We start from the raw sequence: 14,901 nt of genomic DNA, 5'->3' as shown, positions 1-14,901 counted from the left end.
TTATATCCTTCCAGACATCTCTTTTCTGGTCAACATTTTTTTCAGAGCAGATTTTACCTCTTGATTCCTAAGAGTATAAATTATAGGATTCAGAACTGGAGTTATTGCGCTATACAATATAGTGACGATCATCTCTCTTTCAGCTGATTCCCCAGATGCAAGCATGTAGTTAGACAGAACTGGAACATACAAGAGAGCCACAACAGTTAGATGGGAAGCACAAGTCGAGAAGGCTTTCCAACGGTTTTGCCAAGATTGGACTTTGAAGAAGAGGAAGGATATGATGTAAAAGTAGGAGAGAAGGGTGAGGAAGAAAGCACCCATAGCAATTGAACCAGTAACAATATTAAGAAGACTGAGGTTGACAGTGGTACTACTGCAGGCCAATTTTAGGAGGGGCTTGATGTCACAAAAGAAATGCTGGACATGATTGGAGCCACAGAACCATAGACGGGAAGTCAGAACTGTGTGCATAAGGGCATGAAAGAAACCAGCAGCCCAGGTGGCCCCAGCTAGCAGAAGGCAAGCCCATTTATTCATGATGACCATGTAACGCAGAGGATTGCAGATAGCCACACAGCGATCAAATGCCATAACACCCAGAAGGATGCCTTCACTGCTTCCCAGGAAGTGGAAAAAGTGCAGTTGAGTTAGGCATCCAATAAAAGAAATTGCCTGGGGCTCCATTAGGAATCCACTCAGCATTTTGGGCACAGTAACAGTACAACTACATATGTCCAACCAGGAGAGATTGCCTAAAAAAAAGTACATAGGGGTGTGGAGGCGTGGTTCTGCTACTGCTACAGCCAAAATGGCTCCATTCCCCAGTAAGCTGGCTATGTAGATCAGCAGAAAAAATATAAAGAGGATGTGTTGCTTTTGGTGGTCTTTTGTTAGTCCAGTGAGAACAAACTCATGCACCTCTGTCTGGTTTCCCATTGCTGTGGAAATAGAAGATGAAAATCAACAACTGGTCAGTTGTTCCATAACAAAATGAAAGGTCTGTGAGAAAAGAGCATGGTTGTGATGGATAGGGAGCTTTAAAGCTGACTCCTATGAGGCTTTTATTTTACCAATACGTATTGTGTAAAAGCACATATGCAGTGTATTAAATTTAGAAAGCACATTATTGCATTACTAGGAAATAAGTCAAGATGGTGGGCCTGTAACCCTTGATAGAATTCCTGAATTCTACACAGTGTGGTAGTGGAAATTGCTGTCAAATCACAGCTGACTTATGGGAACACTGTAGAGTTTTCAAGGCAAGAGACATTCCAGGGGACTTTGCTATTGCCTGCCTCTGCATCTTATTTATTTATTTATTTATTTATTTAGTGGACTTATATCCCGCCCTTCTCACCGAAGTGCATCTGGGCTTTTTTGGTGGTCTCCCATTCAAGTATGAACCAGGGCTGACCCCCACCCCCCTTAGTTTTGAGATCTGAAAATATCAGGCTGTGCAATACGAAAAGACTCGACATCTTTCTTTCTTTCACGCCCCTGCCCGCCAAATACTTACTTCTGGGCTCCATTGTTCAACCCCCAGGAGAATTTTGCTGAATTGTAAAATTTGACAAACTTTCTAATATTTGCACACACACACACACACAATATGGGAAAATAACCAAAACATATAAAGAAGACAGATGGAAATCTTTATCATGCCACTGTGGCTGCATAGGAGAAAGTAATTCTTAAAAAAATATAATGGTAGTAAGGTTTTACTATGACAATTATAATTCAAGAAGCATCTTAAGGTAGATGCTGAGCTGATATAATTTAGCACATCTTCTGGTGATGTCAGGGGTATGTGGCTCATGCAAATGAGTTATGCAAATAAGTTGTGCTAATGAACTCTGACACCTCTTTTTTCTACAAAATGACCCCTGCTCAGCACTAATCATTGTTCAATGGCCTACAAAAGAATTATCCAAAGGAAACTATTTGCTCCATGGAACATACCTGGATAGGTTATGTTTTTTGTTTTCTGATGAGATGTTAGACCTATATCTGAAATATAATTGAGAAGAAGGTGGTATAAGCAAATTTTCAGCTCCTGGTAAAGAAGGTGAGTTTAGAATGATGGGAAAACATTTATTTATCATGTTTATCTGCATCAGCTTCTCATTAAGCAGATAAGTTATTTTTAGAGGAGATTTGACTCCTGGGACACAAAAAGCCAGAAGAGAGTTCCTCTGGTTTTGAAAACATGAATGATTGAATAAATTTCAGGATAAATGACTATTAAAATTATTTACAATGAAAAATACTCCACAAATATGTTTAGAATGGACCAGTTTTTACCAGGATATACAAATAAGCCCTTACTTGTTTATATAATTGGGAGCCAGTGTGGTGCAGCGGTTAAGAGAGGTGGACTCTAATCTGGAGAACTGAGTTTGATTCCCTACTCCTTCACGTGCAGCCAGCTGGGTGACCTTGGGTCAGTCACAGTTGTCTCAGAGCTCCCTCAGTCCCACCTACTCTCAAAGGGAACACAACTGTAAGACACCCTAACACTCCTTCACGTGGTAAAAATTGGGGTATAAAACGCAGCTCTCCTCCTGCTTCTCTTTTTTGGTTGAGTGTGTTGTAATTGTTCTACCCATCTTCATCACCACAGATCCTATTTCTTTTGTTTTCTTATGTTTTATATCCTATGAGATCCATGACAGGAGCAGAGCTTAGCTACCAGGAATTTCCTCCCCCCTCCCCTCAACTGCATATCAGAAATTCTTCATGGACAACACAGCAGGCAAAAGAAAATTGATGTGGTGGACATAAAGCACCATTTTAATGTATATCATTTTGTATCATTGATATGCTGAGGCATCCAGTTTTGTTACATTACACAAGTGAAATTTCATCCTGATATGGAAGAACCCATCTCAGAAAAGAGGGTTTGCAAATGAAAACAGTGTGCTCACAACATTTGTTAACTTTTCTAATTTGGGATGGGCCCTGCTCATATCTTTAACAACACAACATAGAAAATTAAGAAGAGACTTTTTTTTTCCTGGATGGGGAAATTGTGGGGAAAATTTCACTTCAGAAATTGCTGAGTCAGACTAGTCTAACTACAGCTGCCTTTTGTTTTGCTTTTGTTTGGCAAATCCACCTGTCAGGCGTAGGGTCATTGAAGCTCACAAGTAAGCAGACTTGGTATTTTGAAACAAAGTTGCATTTATTGGATACTTCAGAGTTACTTCAGCATGGCAGGTATTGGAACTGATGGAGATCAGCTCGAACTATTGGCATTTAACCTTCTACATCAAAGCAATGGTTTCTACCCCTTAATTCCCAAAATGGACCCTCCTTGAGCCCGCTGCATCACAGCGTGGCTAGAGGGGGAATTTTGCCCCCCCTAGAGGGAGAGCGGACTTTTTCGGCACGCTTTTGAGCGTGTCTCTAGGGGGCGGGGCTCAGCGCTATTGCTGAAGCCCCGTCTGACGCCGTGCAGTCCTCTCGGCGTTTTCGGAAGGGCTGGGAGCGTGTTTGCACGCTCCTAGTGTTTGAGGGCTGTGTAGGCCGGGAGGCTGGGGATCGTCGCGTGGATCGGCGGAGCTGAGCGGAGCGCGTCGCTGGAGCATTGTTCTTTAAAGTTTGACTGTGTGCCCAGGGGGGTTATAGGGTGCCCTTTGGGCTGAGGGAGGCTTTCTTTGCAGGGGCCCTAGTAGCAGTGCCTTCTATAAATAGCAGTCCAGTTTTGGACCCCCTCCCCCTTCATTCTGTCAGGGGATTAGGCGGCCATTTGGCCAAGAGAGTGGTGAGCAGCCGGGCTCAGTGGCCGTTTTGAGAGGCGGCTATTGGTCAATGGGTTCGAGGGTGCTTGTAATTGTACTTTACCCTGGGGCTTGGCGGTCATTTTAGCCTTGCTGCTTCTCCCCCGTTCCTGGTGCTTTGGGTGGCCATTGTTGAGTTGCTGTACTTTTCCCTGGTGCTTGGCAGCCATTTTGGCTTTGCTTCTTCTTCCCCATACCCTGTGCTTGGGGCGGCCATTTTTTGAGTGCTGTACTTTTCCCTGGTGTTTGGCGGCCATTTGGCCTTGCTTCTTCTTCCCCACACCCTTGCTCTTGGGTAGGCTTCCCAACCCTCCTGCCCTGGCGGGGGACCTCCAGGTTGGCAGCCTCCTCCCCCGCTCTCCAAAAATCTGGAAGTGGGGGAGGGATGGTGCTTCCCCCTCACGGTGCCCTCCGCTGCCACGGTGGCACCAGAGCGGCCGGTGCCGCTGGCACAGGCACAGGCACAGGCCGCTGCAGGCTGCCTGAGGAGAGTGGCTGCTGCCGCTGCCGCCACCGCTGCTACAGGCTGCCTGAGGAGAGCGGCCGCTGCCGCCACTACAGGCTAAGGAGAGCAGCCGCCGCTGCAGGCTGCCTGAGGAGAGCGGCCACCATCACTGCTGCCGCCACTACAGGCTACCTGAAGAGAGCGGCCGTGGCACAGGCACAGGCCACTGCTGCCGCCACTACGGGCTGCCTAAGGAGAGCGGCCGCCACCAGTGCTACGGGCTGCCTGAGGAGAGCGGCCGCGGCACAGGCCGCCGCTGCTGCCGCCACCGCTGCAGGCTGCCTGGGGAGAGCGGCGGAGGGTCTCCTCTCCCTCGTCCCACCAGGCCCCTGTCACTCTGCGGTTTGGGCGCCAGTGGGGACGACAGACCCCGGCATGCTGCGCGACTTTGGGGTGCACCGGTCTGTCTTGCGCCGCCGATGGAATTGTGCGGGTCGGGCACCGTTGATGTTCTGGCGGAGCCCTGTGTGGTGTGGACTGCTGTGTCCCTCTCTCCCAGGACTGGCAGTTGTTTTTTGCACCCCTTCCTCATTGTGTTTTTAAGCCTTCTGAGGGTTTTGGCTTGGTGTGGATACAAGCCTTTTACAAAATGCAATAATTTTTAAGGGCGAGAGCTTCTCTTCAGAGGGGAAATTGGAATTCATTTGCTGTTAGTTCTGCTGAGTGACCATGCAGATAAATTCACAGGGCCTGGGGAGAATTATCTACAAAACGGTAAGAGAGCTGGCCGGCCACCACGAGAGGGGTGAGAAAGGATCGTGGCTGCAGTTTTACTCCCTGCTCAGTGATTTGCAGCCATGTGTAAAACACTCTAAAAATAATTGGGTAGTGATTGCCTCTCCATTGCCTTGCTAGCAGAAAGGGCAAAATGTTTGACTCCGGCAAGCCAAGCCCAGAGGTAGAGTTGCCCAGTCTGGGTTGGAAAATATAGGGTTGCTAATCCCCAGGTGGAGGCAGGGGATCCCCCAGTTTGGAGACCCTCCCCGCGCTTCAGGGTCATCAGAAAGCGGGGGGAGGGGAGGGAAATGTCTGGTGGGAACTCTATTATTCCCTAGGGAGATTTATTCCCATAGAAAATCACGGAGAATTGATCCGTGGGTATCTGGGGCTCTGGGGGGGCTGTTTTTTGGGGTAGAGGCACCAAATTTTCAGTATAGCATCTAGTGCCTCTCCCCAAAATACCCCCCAAGTTTCAAAAAGATTGGATCAGCGGGTCCAATTCTATGAGCCCCAAAAAGGCGCCCCTATCCTTCATTATTTCATATGGAAGGAAGGCATTCAAAAGGGGTGCCGTCCCTTTAAATGTGATGGCCAGAACTCCGTTTGGAGTTCAATTATGCTTGTCACAGCCAGTGGAAAGTCAAAAGAGAAACAGCCTGCCCCTAAGGCTCCTAAGCCTCCATCTAAGCCTCTGCTCCCCCTTCGTCGGAAGAGGAAGGGGATGATGAAGTTAATGCAGCCATTTTTCAGAGGCTGCGGGCACTTGAGCAGGCATCGGGGTTTCCACCTTCTCAGTTGCCCAAGAAGGGGCGGTTGTCTAAGCGTGCTTTGCAGGCAGATATAATGACCCGCTTACCTCTTTTGGAGGGCAGATCTGCTGCGGTTGCTGCTGGAGGAGCTGTGGGGCCCGCTGGCTCTGATGTTGGAGTGGGCCTGTTGTCCGGTGCGGGCGGTACCAGATCAGCTTTGGTGCCTGCTTTACCTTCTGGTAAGTCGGGGGACGGCTCTTTGCCTCATTCTGGGCCTGTATGGCCTTGGGGGACTTGGGGGTCTGCTGGTCCTAGTGGGGCGGGTGCTCCGTTAGGCGGTGCTGGGGCTCCTTCTGTTCTAGGTTTAGAGCAGCTGAGCAACTGGACATGGCCACAGGGTCAGTTCGGTCCGTTTGGTAATTGGCCCGGGGTGGGGCAGCAGGGGTCAGCAGCGGCTTGGCCTGGAGGCTGGGGTTGCCCATCTCCGTACGGGGCGGTCCCCTTTAGTGCTATGGCTTTTGGGGAAGTGGCTTTGCCGCTGGGTGATCACCTGCTGCCTGCCACGAGGGAGAAAATCTTAAAAGGGAATCTTATTTAGGGAATTGGAGAAAAAGGACAAGGAGGAGCTGGACCTCTTGATGGCATTTGGGTGTTTTGGCCACTGTGTGACACAGAGTTGATTCAGTATATGGACATCATATACAAGGGGTATACGATGTTCAGCGGCCCGGCCTGGATCCAATATGACCAGGAGTTCAGGATGAGGGCCGCTTTGTACCCTTCACTCCCTTGGGATCAGATTCACCAGCAGTTGTGGCTGCAGGCGATGTCACCTGCTTGGCCCAATTTGGGGGATTGATCCGACAGTGGTCACCTTGTAACCAAGGATTCCTCTTCTCCTTCCAGTGCTTCAGTATCCTCCCGCAGCGCTGCAGGGCAGGCAGTTCAGCACCGCTTGCTCTGCTGGGAGTTTGGGGCCCAGGGGGCGTGCAGTCCTAAAGCTTGCCAGTTCAAGCACGAATGCCCCCTGTGCGCCGGCCCACACTCTTTCAACAACTGCCCGAGAGTCTGGCACGCAAGGGTCAGAAAGGATTAGGGGAGGGGCCCTTCTCAATCTGGAGAAGGGCCTCAGCCCGATGAAGGTGGGTCCTCTTGAGGAATGCCTTCGCAGGTACCCACATAAGGGGGACAGTTTATATTTGTTAAAAGTTTTAGTTTCAGGTAGGGATGTTAAGTTATCAGGGGGTAAGGTAGCTCTGAGGTTGCGAAAGGTTGTTGTTCTGCCATTTTGAGGGTGGCCCTCTGGCAAGACATCAATTTCGGGGTTATTTGGAGTGAGGTTTTGTATCCATTTCTTAGAATCGGTGCGGCCTCTACGGCTGCTGCCCTGGGTTATCCTACTTCGTCCATTCAGCCTTGGCCGTTGGCGATCTCAGGCTTACAAAAGTGCTGTTTGCCCCTTTGCTCCACTGGGAGTTGTTATTAGGAGCGGGGGGGGGGGGGGTAGTTTAAGTTTGGGTTTTATAACTTGTATGTTTTTCCTTTTAGATGCTGTTGTTCCTGGCCGGAGGAGCAGAGTTCTCATCTGCGGGCACAGTCAAGCTCGGAGAACTGCTGTTGGCTCTCAGCTGGGGCTCAGCAAATATGTTACGGTTGAATGGCGGGGGAGCAGGGGTCTTCAGTGGCCTGGCTTGTCCCCCCCCTTTTCTTATTTCATGGGTGTTTGGGCCCTCCTCCGCAAGTATTAATTGTTCACCTGGGAGGGAATGATCTCGGGCTGATTAGTGATAGCCTTCACTATCAATGGAGGCCCAGATAACAGCCACTGCCAAGTCAGCATTTTTCCATCTGAGGCGGGCGAGGCAGTTGGCTCCTTTCCTAGAGCGTCAGGACCTAGCAATGGTGATCCATGCGATGGTCACCTCAAGACTGGACTACTGTAACGCTCTCTACATGGGGCTGCCTCTGTGCCGGACCCGGAAGTTACAGCTAGTGCAGAATGCGGCGGCCAGGCTGCTACTTGGTCTCCCAAGATGGGAGCATATACGGCAGGGGCTGCGCGGACTGCACTGGCTGCCGATTGTATACCGGATCCAGTACAAAGTGCTGGTCATTACCTTTAAAGCCCTATATGGCCAAGGACCGACTTACCTGAGGAACCGTCTCTCCCCATATGAGCCCCAGAGAGCACTGAGGTCAGTAGGAAAAAACAGACTGACTATCCCTGGGCCAAAAGAAGTTAAACTTCAAAACACCCGCACTCGGGCCTTTTCCGCCATGGCCCCACACCTCTGGAATCAGCTCCCAGAGGAAGTATGGGCCCTACGGAACTTAGACCAGTTCCGCAGGGCCTGCAAGACTACCCTCTTTAAACAGGCGTTTGTCAATGACTGAATTATGGGTGCACAACAAAGGAAACACCAAAATGGTCTGGTCTAGGGATCCACCACCACTACGCCATCTGACAGACATAGCGTCAAACAATAATGTTTACTGCCAGACTTAATAGTATTAGATTTAGAAATGTTTTAATTAATTATTGATTGGTTTTAATGTGATTTTAATGTCTTATTATTGTATTGTTCACTTTTAAATGTTGTTAGCCGCCCTGAGCCTGCTTCAGCGGGGGAGGGCGGGATACAAATAAAATTTTACTTACTTACATACTTACTAAAGGCAAGGCTTTGATCTTGCAGGCCTGAGATGATTTCAAGTACATAAGGAACAGATGGCCTGGTACCATTATAGTTTGGTCGGCCATGATTCCGCGCTTGGTGTGGCGCAGTGCTTGGAATCCAGCTGGATTAGAAAGGGCTCGTTATAGAGCGAATAAGGAGATTTTTCAAGGTTTCGGAGGGTGGTTTGGGCCACTATTTGCCCCATCCAGATATTTCTAAGGAATGCCCCGACCTCTACAGAGGGGATGGTGTGCATCTCTCAGAAAAGGGTAATATGCTTTTCCTGAGGGATTTATGGCAAGGGCTTGTGTTGGCTTTGGGCCTTTCTGTGGGTGCTAAGCCCTAAGTAGAGACTTGGCCTTAGTTGTGGCACATTTTACGGGGTTTATGGCACCATGCGGCCTGGGGAGGACCGGTTAGCCTCCCCCTTTTGGGGAGTTAGGGGTCTGGCAGGATCAACCTTTAGTGTGGACCGAGGTATGTGAATGCAGACTGTCCTGGAGACTCGATTGGATGGGTGCCTTTCACTGAGACTCGCGTCTGGTGTTTGGGCCCTCCGGTGCGAGCCTCCTTGCTGGGCCTGCCTAATAGGAGCTGTGGCTCACAGCTCCGGCTGGGGGGCCGGGTCTCTCACCCGCTGAAAAAGGCAGGGGAGTGGTCTGAGGAGACCCCTGGCCCTGACCTGGCCGCAGTTCAGTTGCCCTTGCCGTTGCTGGTTATTTTAATAAAAGTGGCCCATAGTTTCACCAATCTAATTGTGTCCGTCTCTTTATTCCGACTTGGGGGGCAACAAAAGGCTGCTTTGCATGTGAGACTTTTCCCAATGCTTCCCCCCCCCCCCTTATCTCTTCAGTTGGTGGTTACATTTCCCGGAGGCAATGTCCTTGGGGCCTCCGGAGAGGGGGTGAGAATCTGGCACATACTGTCTACTTCAAGGAGATCTTGGCAACCTTTGATATTCCTGGGAAGTTCTCTACTCTTCCCCCCTCCCTCTTTGCTACCCCGGCTTCTATGTTAGTAGGCATTTCTATGCAGTAGTGAATATGATTAGTAACAGCTTTTATTAGTATCATAGATGAACAGAGCCTGACATCCACCTTGGCTCCAAACTTAACCAGAGGGCTTGCTTATCCTTGCCAGCATACAATGCGCTATAAGGTGCCAAACTCCATTCTCCCACTAGAGAAGCCATTATCAGGTTTGAAAAGATACTGCTCAGCACCAAGATCTCTCCTTCCCAGGCTGAATCCCACCATCATGCTAATGATGGTCAGTTCAAATTATTCATTACCAAGCTATTATTAGCTAATCCTACAGGGGGTCAACAGCAGATAGCAAATGCTTTCTTTAAGAGGTGTAGCTTGTCAAAGTAGCTGCCCTGCTGCCTCTTCCTTCCCTTCTTTGTCGCCCTCCTCTGGACCAGCTTGTTTATATCCTTCTTAAAATGTGGTGCCCAAAACTGAACACAGTACTCCAAGTGAGGTCTTACCAGAGCAGAGTAAAGTGATACCATCACTTCACGTGATCTGGACGCTATACTTCTGTTGATACAGCTCAAAATTGTGTTTGCCTTTTTAGCCACCACATCACACTGTTGACTCATGTTCAGCATTTGATCCACTAAGACCCCTAGATCCTTTTCACACATACTACTGAGGGGTTGGCAATCTGGCTGGTGTACCGTACTCCTACTGCACCAGCCAGCGCCTTACCGTCCCTACTTGAGGCGGCGACAGGCTGGGCGTTGGAGCATCCAAGGCTGGTAATCCTGGGTGACTTCAACGTCCATGCTGATGACGTGACCTCTAGTCAGGCGACAGACCTAGTGTCATCCATGGTGATGCTAGGACTCTCTCAATTTGTCATAGCCCCCACTCACCAGGCCAGGCACATGTTAGACTTGATCTTTGCAGCCGGGGTTACGGTGGACGATATAACTGCCGAAGCGATGCCATGGTCAGACCACCTCGCCCTTAGGGCTTGTGTAGATATGCCACCCCAAATCTGTTTAGGCGACAAGCTTATTATGGCTCGCCCACGGAGCCAGATGGACCCAGAACGGTTCCAAACGGCTCTGCGGGATCCCTGGCCCTCTGGCGATTCTCTCAATGGCCTGGAATAGCCGGCTCTCTAGGGCCATTGATGAGATTGCACCTCGACACCCTCTATGACCTCGGATTAGGCTGGCTCCGTGGTACACCCCAGAGCTACGCCAGCTGAAACAAGGTCTCAGACGGCTAGAGAGGCAAAGGTGGCGTACACGTGACGAAGTGACCAGAACATCTTATAGGGAGTTTATGAGGTCCTATGAGATGGCAGTCAAGGCCACAAAGAAAACATACTTTGCAGCTAAGATTGCATCTGCAAATTCACGCCCGGCATAATTGTTTAGGATAATTCAGAATTTTACTACATTGCCAAAAGGCAAGCCAAATGTTAAGGAATTGGAGATAGGCTGTGAGGCTTTTGCGAAATTTTTTGCAGACAAGGTCCAGTCGCTCCGCCACGACTGCCCTGCCATATTGGATACAATAAGTGAACTCGAGGCCCCGTGTGTGTCTTCTGGTTTGATCCTGGACTGTTTCAATCCACTCAGCTTGGAGGAAGTCGACAGAATCCTTGTCACTGCACGCCCAACTACTTTTGATCTGGACCCATGCCCCTCCTGGCTAATTAAGGCTTGCCAGGAAGAGCTAAGATGTCTTATACAGGACATCATAAATAGATCTGTTTCGGAGGGCTCTTTTCCAACATCCCTGAAAGAGGCAGTGGTCCGCCCTCTCCTGAAAAAGGTTATATCAGATCCTGTCAAATTGGCACACTACCGGCCGGTCTCAAATTTGCCCTTTTGGGGCAAAATTATAGAGAGGGCTGTGGCGTTGCAGTTACAGGGTTTCCTGGATGATGCTTCCACCTTAGATCCATACCAGTCCGGCTTCTGCCCGGGCCATGGGATGGAGACAATGTTGGTCGCCCTCATGGATGACCTCCGGCGACATCTGGATTGAGGCGGCTCAGTGGTACTGCTGTTGTTAGACCTATCGGCTGCGTTCGATATGGTCAACCATTGGCTGCTGACCCGCCGCCTCGCCGACACAGGAATTCGGGGGCTAGCCTTACAGTGGCTTTCCTCCTTCCTTGAGCGTCAGGGACAAAGGGTGGCGATTGGAGGAGAGCTGTCCCAGAGACACCTGCTTAATTGTGGGGTGCCTCAGGGGGCAGTTCTCTCCCCGATGTTGTTTAACATCTACATGCGCCCCATTGCCCAGATTGCCCAGAAGCATGGGCTGGGTTGCCATCAGTACGGTGATGACACCCAGCTCTATCTATTGATGGGCGACCGGACTGATGATGTCCCTATAAACCTGGATCGTGCGTTGCAAGCCGTGGCAGGTTGGCTTAGGCTGAGTGGGCTAAAGCTGAATCCAGCGAAGACAGAGGTCCTTTGCGTAGGTCACGGCGGGCTGGGAGAGGAGATCTCCCTACCAGCCTTTGACGGTGCGTCACTGATACCAGTGCGCAGGGTCAGGAGCTTGGGAGTGCTACTGGAGCCTTCCTTGACAATGGAGGCCGAGATAGCAGCCACTGCTAAATCCGCCTTTTTCCATCTTAGGAGGGCGAGGCAGTTGGCCCCCTTCCTGGAACATAGTGACCTGGCAACAGTGATCCATGCAACGGTCACCTCGAGGTTGGACTATTGTAATGCCCTCTACATGGGGCTGCCCCTGTACCGAACTCGGAAACTGCAGTAGTGCAGAATGCAGCAGCCAGGCTGTTAGTGGGACTACCTCAGTGGGAACATGTACGGCCTAGGCTGCGGGACCTGCACTGGCTGCCAATTGTGTACAGAGTTTGTTACAAGGTGCTGGTTATTACCTTTAAAGCCCTATATGGCCGAGGACCTGCCTACCTTAGGGACCGCCTCTCTCCATATGTTCCCCAGAGAGCACTGAGATCTAGTTCTCAAAATCTTCTAAAAATCCCTGTACCAAGGGAGGCCAAGCTTAAAACAACAAGGGAGCAGGCCTTCTCGATAATGGCTCCCCAATGGTGGAATCAGCTGCCAGAGGAGGTGTGAGCCCTGCAGGACCTCAATCAGTTCCGCAGGGCTTATAAAACCGTCCTCTTCCAACTTGCTTTTAAAGTGGAATCCTGGTAATGACATCTAGCCATCTTTATATATATATGTATTGAACTATAGCACCTTCAATTTATACTGGTTTTAATTTATTTACTTAACAATTTATGAATTTGTAATTTAATTGTATTTTAACTGTATTTTATTGTAAACTGTATTTTATTGTAATCATGGTATGCACCATGTCCTGTGAGCCGCCCTGAGCCTGCCTCGGCGGGGAGGGCGGGATATAAATAAAAAAAAATATTAAATTTTTATTATTATTACTGCTAAGACAAGTCTCCTCCATCCTATAACCATGCATTGAATTTTCCTGCCGAAATGCAGAACTTTACATTGATCCCTGTTAAAATTCATTTTGTTGGTTTTAGCCCAGTTTTCCTGCCTGTCAAGGTCATCCTGTATCCTGTTTCTGTCTTCTACTGTATTTGCAACCCTTCCCGACAAAAGTAATGTGTAGCAAAGGTAGTAATAAGGAGAAATATCAGGTAAGATTGAGAGGAAAAGCTGACTAGATCCAAGCCACCAATGTTTCCTAGCTAGTCTATATTCACAGTATAGTTTTTAGGGACACTGCTGGAAATTAGTCCATGACAGCCAGGCTTAAAGTATAATTAAAAGCTTTTGTGTTTTACCATATCAGAAATTTTGCAGGCTTAAATCTGCTTCATCAGATGGATGAAATGGGATGCTCAGTTGACAATATCTCATTTATTTCTAAACCGTGGTTGTGGTCACACAAGCAGTTTGCAGTGATATTATTGCTGTGCCTTTGCAGATTTAAAGAAGACAACATCCATCTTCTGCATCCTAGTCATTGGTACCCTGCCTTGCCCTGCTATGGAAGCAGAGTGGTCAGACACTAGGGAAAGTCCAATATTCTGGCTTCCACTCCACATTCCTGGGCATCTGAACTCCCCCTGTTGCAAACTGAAGCTGGGTGGTGAGTCCAGCAGATCCATTTCAGCCATTTTTTTAAAAAATGCTGCACCTGCCTGCATTTTTTTTAAAAAAAAAATTAGTGGAGAGCACTGTCTATGGCTGAAGCACTGCAGTCATGTGGATGCCTGACCATCTGCCGAGAGCACAGGGAAACCACCTCAGGGTGTGCTGTCTGGTCAGCAAAAATTTTAATCATCACAATTAGAGGTGTGCCTGAACTATGCAAAGCCTCCAGAGTAATCACAGCCCTTCTTTGCCCCTCCAGTCGGAATAAAGAGGCTGACACTGTATGTTGGGTAAAATGGGCCACCTTATTAAACATAACTATAATGTAACTAGCACAGCAAGGGCTATCTGAAGCTAGATAAACTCCCAGGGTTGTCCCATGACCCTTCCTTGTCCAGTGATGGGCGAGCCACCCTGCCCCCGGCATGAGCCACAGTGATGTGGCTGATGCCAGGTCAGCTAGGCCAAAACTTCACCTCCCCAAACTTAGGCCTCGAGCATACAAAAGGAGCCAATTTAGGGGGAACCAAAAAACAACTGCATGGCTTTGGGCAGGGCCGGGGCTAATATAGCCCCTGTGTTCCACCCCACTAGTTCCCCGGATGCCCAGGAAGCCAGTCTAGCCTCCCGATCCTCCGGGGTAGCAAAAGACAGCCCTTTGGCCTATAGCCACTATTATGGAGCGGCCAGGGAGGAGCCAAATTCTCTTTGGAGAAACTATGAGGGACTTTTCCAGCTTCCTTTGCTCTAGCCATTCCTGAGACAACAGTTTTGGTGGCCAAAACTTCTATGGCATAATTAATGTTAATTTTTTTTAAAAAATGAAATCTCTTAGATTTCCTCTGCTTCTGAGATCCTAGGAAACTTAGAAATGAGATCAAATTTCTCAAACATAGACAATGTAGTTTTCTTGATCGCTGTCTCTTCTAAGAGTTATCCCTGTACTTCTGCCATTAGCCACAATGTCATGAGAGAGCATGTGGACATGACTGAGCACTATATAACTTTTCTGGTTATCTTTTCCTTTATGCATATTGCCATGTGTGAATGGGAACATCTCCTACTCCATACCCAGACTTTATTAGGGACTCTTTAGTAGGATAGATCATAATGGAATTTTGTGAATGATCAATTACATGTTATTCCGTTCTTTCTTCATGTGTCTCCTGTACATCATGAGGTTCATTGTGAGTATCCTGCCAAATAAGCTGCCATAACTGTTAATGAAACCAAGTTTATCTCATATAAGGCAACAGAAATCTATCAGGAAATGCCTTGGCTCCTGGCAATGGATTTCAGGCATGCACTCATCTCCCCAAAATGTTTACTATTTTTACTTGATTGATTTGAACAACAATAAAAATGTGTTGTCTAGTTGTAA

The 14,901-nt window shown here is 48.7% G+C and overlaps 1 protein-coding gene across 1 annotated transcript; it reads right to left on the bottom strand.

Moving 5' to 3' along the window:
- LOC132584349 (olfactory receptor 12D1-like) lies at window positions 1-939 on the bottom strand. The gene has a single exon (XM_060256214.1). The coding sequence runs from the start codon at window positions 937-939 to the stop codon at window positions 1-3; it is 939 nt and encodes a 312-aa protein (XP_060112197.1).
- Between the last annotated feature and the right edge of the window lie 13,962 nt (window positions 940-14,901).

Source organism: Heteronotia binoei, chromosome 15 (genome assembly GCF_032191835.1).
Source record: "Heteronotia binoei isolate CCM8104 ecotype False Entrance Well chromosome 15, APGP_CSIRO_Hbin_v1, whole genome shotgun sequence".
In the NCBI taxonomy this organism is placed as follows: Eukaryota; Metazoa; Chordata; class Lepidosauria; order Squamata; family Gekkonidae; genus Heteronotia; species Heteronotia binoei.
This window is presented reverse-complemented; position numbering and strand designations above follow the sequence as displayed.